Source organism: Diospyros lotus, chromosome 15, assembly GCF_014633365.1.
Source record: "Diospyros lotus cultivar Yz01 chromosome 15, ASM1463336v1, whole genome shotgun sequence".
Taxonomy (NCBI): domain Eukaryota; kingdom Viridiplantae; phylum Streptophyta; class Magnoliopsida; order Ericales; family Ebenaceae; genus Diospyros; species Diospyros lotus.
In genome coordinates, this window is record NC_068352.1 from 2,128,610 (window position 1) to 2,138,753 (window position 10,144).

The 10,144-nt window shown below is 34.5% G+C and overlaps 1 protein-coding gene across 2 annotated transcripts; it reads right to left on the reverse strand.

Moving 5' to 3' along the window:
- Positions 1 to 757: 757 nt before the first annotated feature.
- On the reverse strand, positions 758 to 9,634 carry LOC127792631 (uncharacterized). Of its 2 annotated transcripts, none has more exons than XM_052323218.1 (9): positions 9,321 to 9,634; positions 8,615 to 8,671; positions 7,367 to 7,419; positions 3,341 to 3,392; positions 3,054 to 3,116; positions 2,906 to 2,965; positions 2,328 to 2,370; positions 1,358 to 1,417; positions 758 to 1,190 (listed from the first exon to the last, which is right to left on the reverse strand). In XM_052323218.1, the coding sequence occupies exons 1-9, from the start codon at positions 9,331 to 9,333 to the stop codon at positions 1,127 to 1,129; spliced, it is 465 nt and encodes a 154-aa protein (XP_052179178.1). In that variant the 5' UTR covers positions 9,334 to 9,634; the 3' UTR covers positions 758 to 1,126. The 2 variants fall into 2 exon arrangements, with proteins under 2 accessions (XP_052179178.1, XP_052179177.1); XM_052323217.1 differs by having other exon boundaries at positions 9,325 to 9,631.
- Between the last annotated feature and the right edge of the window lie 510 nt (positions 9,635 to 10,144).

The following is a 10,144-nucleotide window of genomic DNA, read 5'->3' on the forward strand; positions in this document are numbered from 1 at the left end:
CATCTTTGATTAGCTTATATAAAGTTGCAATCAAGCCGAACCCAACCTCATAAAGAGGTTGACGACTCAAGTTTGAGCTCGAACTCGTCAAATTCTATTATTTTGCTTAAACTTAATTTTCTTATTTTATTTTATTATATATATTATATTATGTTGAATGATTAAATTAATTTATATAATAATTTTAAATGCATTTAATTTAATTATATTATTATAATAATTTAAAATTTGATAATTTTATGTTAAATAATATATTTATAAAATTATAAATAAATGTATTAATATATTTATAAATCAAGTTATTCGCAAACCTCTAACTTAGTATGCTTATGAACCTTTAATCAAACCTATTAATATTTACGACTCTCTAGTCGAATATGTTGGCGAGTTTAAACAAGTCGACTTTTACTAAATTCAATCTTGACTCATTTACAAATTGAGTTTCAAAATTAAGTTTAATCTCAACCCGTGTACCTTTATAAACGAACTCGAACGAACTTTTGTCAAATTAAATACAAAACTACTCACGAACGGTTTAACTCATTTGTGACCCTAGACTTATCTGGTTGGTAGACTATTATGTGCACTCAGAATTTACCCAATACACACTTGAAGGATACTGGTTGAGGGTTTATCGTCATCAAATAATAATAACAATAATAAGGGCACAATCTTAAAAAGGCCTCCAATCTTCTCCATTTCAAGTTCTGAAAAATTTCAAGAATGATATAACCACCCTTAGAAATCTTATCACATGTTGTAACTGAAGATATTTCCTCACCAAAGTTAGTATATTTATGAAAGAGAGAACTAAGAAGCAGGATACCTCATGTTCAAAATACAATTTACCTTCTCCCCTAGCTAGCAAAGTGTGAACTTTAGAAGCAAAAATTCATCTTCCTATGGAAATGACATGCTTATGGCAAAATTTCACCTGAATTTCAAGAAACTTAAAACATGAAATGCTAACCAAAGGTGAAAACGGCAACACGAGCTTCAGTAACACAGTGGCGTAGCATGGATGAGTCGAATCAGGACAAATAGACAGGAGCTTTGTCAACTTTGTCAGCCAGCATTGCAACTGTAAGGATAAATGCTAATGAAGCCTGGCGGCGTGTGAGAGTAATTACATTGGCGGTTGCCATGTTCCCGGTCTGAAGGATTCGCCAGAACCCGTTGGCTCTGAGGATCTGTAAACAAGATTGTGGAATTATTGTTTGGACAGTTATGATGAGGAGGGCTCATTGCAAATCACCTAAAAGATACATAAATATCCGGAGCTTGAATTCAAGCAACACTATATGCATGCACATAGAAATATACCCATACAGGCAAGAACTAGAACCAGTGCACTTACTCTGGCTGTTGCATAGGCTTGTGTGGGATATTTTTGTCTGTCTCTGATTCATCGCTAGTCCTGTAAGGATATTGCAAACACTGATGTATAACAAAAAATCTCAATATTACACATTAAACAAAACAAGAAATTAACAAAAAAGCATCCCCAATGCACAAGAACTCCCACTTTGCAAGGATCGGGGGAGGGCTGCACAAATGTGCAAACCTTTTTGTTACTTGTTTGCAGAGATGCTGTTTCTGTAACTCATTCCTATGACCTTCTAGCCACAAAGAAGTAACTTTACTGTTGCCACCAAGAATGTCTCATGAAAATTGATAACTAGTTGCTTAAATTCCTATGTCAGATGGTAAGTAGAATGGGTAATTTACAAAATACATTAAATAAACACCTGTAGGGGGGGAAAAAAAATGAAGACATCAGAAATCCAGCCCAAAGGAAAAGGCTGCAAGTCTGAGCACTACAGCTAGGAAAAATATATGAACAATGCACCAAAGAAATAAGAAGAGTGAGTAACTGCAGTTGCTGCTATAATAATATTAAACTCAGATGAAAGTAATTGGCAGCAGAAGCGCCTCTCTCCTATACGACCCTCAAACCCCAGAAAATGGCAAGAAAATAGAAAGGAATAGAAAAATCTAGTAGCAGATTTGATGGTTATATAGAAAGAAAATAGTTAAAAACAGCTCTGTGCAAAGCAACAAGGCCCCCTCTTCTTGCCATGGTGAAGTTGGAAAAAAGGAAAAAAATAATAAGAAAGAAAACAAAAAAGTCCAACTTAACATACCATGTAAGTAGGAAAATAAGTTAATGGTTACAGTTAAAGGGGGAATAAACAATTTTTCTTCTTACAAATGTAGTAAAGCTTTTTCATTCCATGCATGAATAAGAAACTATAACTGATAATTAATCACTGTAAATGTAAGGAGTTTCACCTTAAGTCGTTCATATTAAAAATTTATGATCTCACCTCGTGTCAGCTGCAACATTGGATAGTTCTCCAACTCTGTCACCTAGAACAGCAAACAACATAATGAAACATAACTGATGCTAGACAGCTAGGTAGGTAATTTATGGAGATCTGAAGCAATGGACTGGAAAATTGTACTTTAAGTAGTTTATTGCAGTAAGAAATTCATGGGATAAAAGGACCCTCTATTCGTTCCCTATCTATTTAGGAGGGGGAGTCTACTCTTTTATTTTTTCCCTTTTTCTTGATTGTTTTTCAGAGTACACACCCATAGAAGTATACACAGTGGATTATTTAATACACGCACGTAAGGGTGGCACCCTATTTGGCATTTTTAATAACAATAGATTTACTCAAGAACAGAGGGAAGTACTCTGCAGAGGCATGAATGACACCGTCATCAAGTTCTATCCATCTTTCAGGATATGTTTAGAAGAGGAACTAAGTATGGATTTTCCATTATATCAAGACATACTTAATTCTTAAATTTTATTGAGTTTCTAAGACTCCTGGTGCATATTATGGTAAGATGATAGCATCGTCAAGTAAATGCATTCTTGTTTGTGGGAACGTGATACCTTTTGAAGGAGCCGGAAACTGCTTAATGAAACTTTTCAAATCTGGACCTCCAACTTTACCTAGATATAAAATGTAGTCAGTAATTGCAGTAATCAGCATTCCAATATAAAAAAAATAATAGATAAAATCCACTAGGCAGGTTAGTACTGCTGGTGGCCAATCGACTACCGCCTTCTTTGGCTCTCCTCTCTTCTTCTTCTTGCTTCAGACCTTTTAAAGGAAAGAATTTGGGTTAGGTCTTTACATAAAAACTAGAAAGAAGTTGACTAGGCAGTTAAATATGAAGAGTCATGACTAACAATAATTTTGTTTCAACTAAACTAAAAGAACTTAGCTGAGAAAGCTCTTCTTGGAGAGGTATGAGAAAATAAATGCCAGAAAGCATTAAAAGCTTCAAATCATAAACTAAAAATTCAAGTCCTAGAAACACTTACGAGCAACATTGAGTTTAACAAGTTCACGTCTTGCCTCCAACTCCATCATTTCCTGAGGATGCAATCAACAATTTTGTCATTTTCAAGCTTACTTATACTAATAACATTCAAATTATTTATGAACATTTTGTCATCTTGTAAATACCATTTTACTCAAAATAAAATATATATATATATATATATTAAGTCATGTGACTATCCATATCTCTGAGCACTAATGGGAATTAAGTGGAACTCATTATTAATAATTCCATACAACACTTGCCCTTATTCATGTATTATAGCATCTAACAATAATTTAAGCAATAACTCATTCTTAAAAATCAGTCAAATATTAGCACATAGGCCATGACTTATATCAAAGTGACGAGTACTTATATTAGAAATTTATATCTTCACCAGAAATTAGTCTGACAAGTCATGCAGAGCCACAACATATTCGCTCTCTCTTTGTTAGAAGTTTCCAAACAAAGAAAGGAGCAAAAAGTTGATTCCACCTTTAAGATCACTTAGATTAGGTCTGCTGACCCAACTTGTATAAATTGAGTATAATATGCCTTAAATCATGTTTTGATGATGAACGAACTCTTAAGAGTGAAGAATAATGGTTTTAAGTGTACAGAAGTTGCAACTCTCAGGAGGCATCAATTGTTGAAACAGTCAGCTAACCAATTGCTTGAAGCTATTACATGAAGCATCAATTGAATTACCAAGGACAAGATATTACAAGTTCAATACTGGACTACAGCAGGCGATAAATTAGCTGCCTGAAGGATCTAAGTTAAAACTAAACTCATCTGTCCATTACCTCAATGACAGGAGCATTGCCACTAAACCAACATAAACATTAACTGATCAATCAGTAACCTAAAGGTTGATTAAGCGCTAGACTTCAAACACAAGAATGGAATGGCCGAGGGCCTCAGCCACCTGAAGTTTCATCAGACTTTGAGGTTTTTGGGCACTGGAGCAGATTAGCCAATCTTCAAATCACCTGAATCTTCATCAGGCGTTGCAATTCAAGTTCTGGGCATCCTCAATGGAAGCATTAGTCACCTGCCCATGGCGCCTGATCCACCAGACAGAGCCATCAGTCACTAGACTGGGGCACTAGCTGCTTTCCTGAAAGAAATTTTCAATTGACACCTACCCATTTGATGCACTAAATGCAAGGCAAAGGAATGTTTCAATTGAGTCGAAGCGTTCACTGAGCACCTCTACAAGTTAAAATCTATATATAATGGCAAGCATTTAAGGGATATACAGGATGCAAAGTGTTAAATCAAGAACATTCTCTCTGCTCATTAAAGAACTAGGGCATTTACTGAGCATACTGAGTACACCTGCAAAAAGGAACGTATAAGAGCTTAACGAAGACATTTTTGGGATGCCCTTTCAAGAGAGCTCCAAAAGGAAATCATTGCAACTCCAATAAGATGTTTCTGAAGGGAATTTTCTACTACAGCCACTATTCAAAGAGCAATACTATTAAAGCTTAAGTTGCAAAATTCAATCTTATAAAATACAATCTTAATTGTCTTGTCTGTGTATTTGATTTTGGTACATATCAACCTATCTAGAGGCATTATACTTGCTCGAAGGGAATGATTCTTGATGAGCCAAAGAAAACCAATAATGATGTTTTCGGTGAGCCTCTGAAAACCAAGTTGTAAAGGGTACTAGAGTGAACTGGTGAAAACTCCATTAGTATGTTTTTAGTAAACTCAAATTGTATTGCTTTGATAAATGGAGTAGGTATCCTAAGGTGTCAAACCACTATAAATCTTGTGCTATTGTGTGGTGTGTTAATTAATTTTTGTTGTGTTACTGTTGCTCACAACACACCATCATTTGTGTGCTTATGTCTTTCACGATTAAACTTACATTGTAATTAAAATTTGGGAAAACTTTTATAAGACTCACACCGCCCTTGAGTCTTTTCACCACAAATACAAGTGACCAACAAGGTCAAATTAATTAGCTTAGAAATAGATAACAGGAAAAAGGGAGTTTTTAAGAGATAAGTCACGTGTATATTGCACAATATAATGGAAGGACATGACAACATGCCTTCATAGATGAGAAATTTTATGCAAATGATGCAAGGAGCTCCAACTTTAGAGTAATTTCAAGTTTGAACAAGAAGAAACTACTACAAAAAAATTACTTTATTGAATTTGAATTACTATATAATCTCTGGTGAGATTTCTATCAACAAAATCAAACTACTGATTATTCTCCTTGAACATTAACTCAAGAGCATGACAACTTAATCTCAAGTCAATAACAAATTCTTCTTCAATTTGTGTGGTGAAGTTAGTTTGACTAAGATAGACTTTCATGGCTTCAGAAGTTTATTTGTAAAGTTCTCTCTTGCTTGGTGGATAGAATTGTGAAGGAATTGTGAAGTTCCTTCAAGAGATCACCCCCATGCGAGTTGCCATGGAGGTAACAGTGACTGCCAATTATTTCCATTTTCCATTTGCTGGGAAATGATAACTGAAATTTATATTACAAATATGTTATGAAACTAAGATTTAAGCTTTTTGCAGTCCCTTATCACCAGAAGCTCACTCTGGCTAATTACTTCAAAGATTGCATCATTTTGCCATGTGGTACCTCTGGTCTTGTTCACTTGTGTAACCTTCAAGCAGGTCCTTATGACCCAATGCAAAATTTGATTTTTCAAAAGTTATATTGCATCAGGAATTCTCAGTACACACTGCAAATTTTGATTTGCCAAAAAAAAAAGGGAAAGGAGGAGGGTTGCATTAGATTGTTGATAGCCAATGTAAAACTAGGTGAATCAAAAGGCTCCTATGAGAAGAGTGAAGGAAATGGAACAAATCTTTAATGTAAGAGGTAGAGGAAGACTAAGAAAAACTAAGTATGATATGAGTTATAAGGTTCTTACTTAAGCCCATAAATAGAAGTGATTAGAGAGCTAAAATTCATGTAAATGAACCCACATAGTGGGATTAAATCTTGACATGTTGTGTGCCTTTGGCTTTGATAAAGGTGTAAGATGTAATGAACTCATCCTTCAAATACCTGATCTCAGTGCCATTTCTTCTGCACTGAAGGAATAGTACACCTAATAGCTTTAGGATGCACCCAGTAAAGAAAGACAAGGAAGGAAACCTAGTTAAATTAAGGGATGTGGACATCAGTTCTGCTGCAGTGAGTCAGCAGAGAGCTCGTTAGAACAGTAGAAATGCCAGAATGAAACAATTGATGAACATTTTAGCAAAGAAACGTCATAATAAGGGATCAGCCAGTATGTCTGCTGGTGCTAGTGGGCAGCCAACTACATAGTCTCGGTATCTTAAGTTTATGAAAGTAAGTTCATGGGAAGTTGCATGTGTTCCAATTAATTCCCATAATTTTACAAATTCATTTTAACCTGGTACAAGTTGAAATCTTTTTGGATGCAATTTTCTCTCATTTATTTTTTGAAACCCTTGCAGTTCAAAACCTTTATGGAATAACTTGAAACATTTTTAAATATCAATACGGACTTTCAGACAAATAATATTGCCTATTAACTTTGAGAAGAACTACCAAAATAAAGTCGGAAGAACAATGAATTAAAGAAAAACACCCAAAAACAAAGGCCCAATGAAGGGGATAGTTAAAAGTTCAAGCACATTATTTCTTTCCAAAAAGCCAACTTAACAAGTGTAGCACACATGCACAAACATACTAGGATTTCTATTTCTTGAACTCACAAACTTTAACTAAGCACAGAAATGATGCAAAGATCACGGCCAATTTTTTTCCACCAGTTTGACAGTAAGGAATGACATACATATGGGCCCACATAAATAATAACAATTCTGAAATCCTGTCTAAGAGGAGAAATACACAAATGAATGGTTCATACTTCTAGCACTAGCATTGCAGGAAGAAGCAAGAAAAAGACTTTCCAATTCTAAGCATTTTTATGCTTGCAAGCATAAAAACTCATGCAAATTGGGGGATCATTTCAAGATTGATGCCATAGCTAGTGAGAACAGTTCCATTTACCTCTGGCGTTGGAGCTTTTTTCCGCTGCCCATTCAGCCAGCATATCCATTCAACTATAACAATCAAATTGTTGAATAAGTTATTTTCTTACTAAGACAAATTTACTATGTTTGTACAAATGTAATCAAGGAATGCCTATAATTTAGCTAACAAGCACACAATCAGAGATTAACACATTCACGCACACAATAATCATTTTTTGATGGATTATCATGCAATAAGGGCACTTTAATCTTTTTTGACAAATCTTGTTTTAGGTTTTTTTTTTTTTTTTGTGTGTGTTAAATAAACATCCCTTGTTGTAGGGGATATTGTTTTAGTGGAAATGAGGAGGGAAAATTTAAATGTGCAAGACAATATCATTTGTTTAGTCTTGAAAACAAATATTCCAAATTTAAGAAAGGGTTTTTCACATTGACTTCCTAGAATTTGAATTGGATGTTACTTTCCATATCAAGGAACAATCATTGTAAAACAAAGATCAAAACAAGATCCCATCCCTCATTTATACAAGCAAACACGCGCACACATGTGCACATCTCCCTCCCTAGTCTGACTAAGCTCTTATCCCTAGATATTCTCATTGTCATCTTTACAATTACCATCTCCCTCTTGTCCTCATGGTCTTCGTCTATATCTTGACTAAAAGAAGTTTTAACAGCTTGAATTGTTTTAACCTAAACAACCAAAAACAGGACATACTTTTTACATGAAATTTCTAATATTGATCATACGGTTCAAAGTTTGGGGAAAAATATATAAAAAAACATTCCTTCCAAGTAATTGTCAGAATATTTTGTACAATTTTATTTTCTGATGAAAACAAACATACATTACTAGCCATAATTGTGCTTCTCAGTTCACATATCAAGCCACTGGGATAGCAAACATAATTGCTTCATCATCTTCTGTAGGGTTTAAAACATACCTAGTGCTCATGGTCACAAAAATTTCATGAGGTTTGTTAATAAAGCATAAATGCAAACAAATGTGCACAGAAATTTTAACAAATTAGTTCTAAAGTTTGTTATAGGAGCACAAAAAGTTCTGAAGCAACGGACAAACGGTGTTCAAGGTTCAAATCATCAGATAAAGTCAAAATTGTTAGAGAGCTCATATGCATTATTCATGGGAGTCCTTGGCAATCTATTCCTTTTCAGTATGCGGTGCTATGCTTGTTAAGTGCCTATGGATGCATCACTGCATAAACTGGAAATAAAATTGACTACTTGTATCACAAAAGCTAACCTGGAATGGATGTTGGGTCCTCCTCTGCTTTAAATATCACGTATCTTTTCTCTTTCACTGGTTGTTTTAACATCACAATAAAGAAAAGAGTTACTGCAGTGAACTTTAAAATATATTGTTGTATGATCTACTAAAAGGAGGTAAATAACTACAGTAGTTGTACTTGCTTGATGGATTTTACATGGACTTTATCGTATAACAGATAAGCATGAAAATTTATGTGCACATAAGGACAGTGATTTGGAAATTAACTCCTCAATACAACCAAACCCCCGCCGCCCCCCCCCAAAAAAAAAGAAGAGATAAAGACAATGTTAAGGTGGTAAAAACAAGCAGGTACTTGCTGCATAGCTTCCCTTGCAATCCCAATATAGGTTGCTTCCAACTATTGTGAATTTTATTTTCCTACGTCAAGCCAGAAGAATACATTGCTTCAAAAATGATTCCACTGTTTATGTTCACGGGACAATATCAGAATGGAAAGCCACCAACACCATGTATGAATAAACATTCAATTCTACAAAAACCCATTAAAAAGATTTCAAGATAATTGTCCCCTTAACTAGTTCAAGTCTCAATCTCGTCGTTAACTAACTTAATGCACTTTATCATCACTTAACTGATTTCTCAGTTCAAACAAACAAATCATCGAACAGGTGGTGGGCATAGAAAGAAAGACGAATTGACAAGAGTGAGGAAGACCCACTTACTAACACCATCTATCTCTTCTTTTCTGGCGAAGTATCGATTCCCTGATTTGTCCACCCCCATCATCGTTCGGTCGCTGAACATTCTTGCAACCCGAGCCCATAGCCTCGACATGTCTGTCTGGTCAGCTGCTGTCTCTTGCGTACGTTTTTGTTTATGGGCTTCCAAACGAAGCTCTCGTTGAATCAGAAAATTCGGTAATTCGTTTGCATTTTCAGAAAGAGGGAAGTGACGGGCGGCTCACGCCTTGTAGGATTTGTATGAAGACTGCGGGCAGACTGAGTGTATCTGGTTCGGACCTGAACAGACCCGATTCGATCCGGTTATTGCCACAGATTCGTCTTATACACGTCTAAATTAAAAAATATATTTTATAATTAAAATTTAGACAATATTTATATAATGATGATTTTGAATATAATGACATAATTAATTTCATATTAAATTTGAGAGATTGACTTTAAATCTTATTTACATAATAAATTTATATTTTTTAAATAAAATATTCAAAGAGTAATATTAAAATTTAGAAAGTTTGACATAACTTCAAAAAAAAGAATACCGAATTGTTCGTTTGCTTAAATAATAAAATAGATTTTTGCAAACTTGATTAGTGTTAACTGGGTACCTGGTTGATAATCCAAAATTTTGTCCCATTTTGAGAATTATTTAATAAATTTAGTCTATTTGATAAATTATTCGATAATTTTTGACCTATTTATTAAATAATCTCAAAAAATGGACCTAGGGATTTAAGCCATGACTTGAGTTATTTTTAAGCTTACAAGAAGAAGAAACAATCAAATTGAATCAATTTAACAA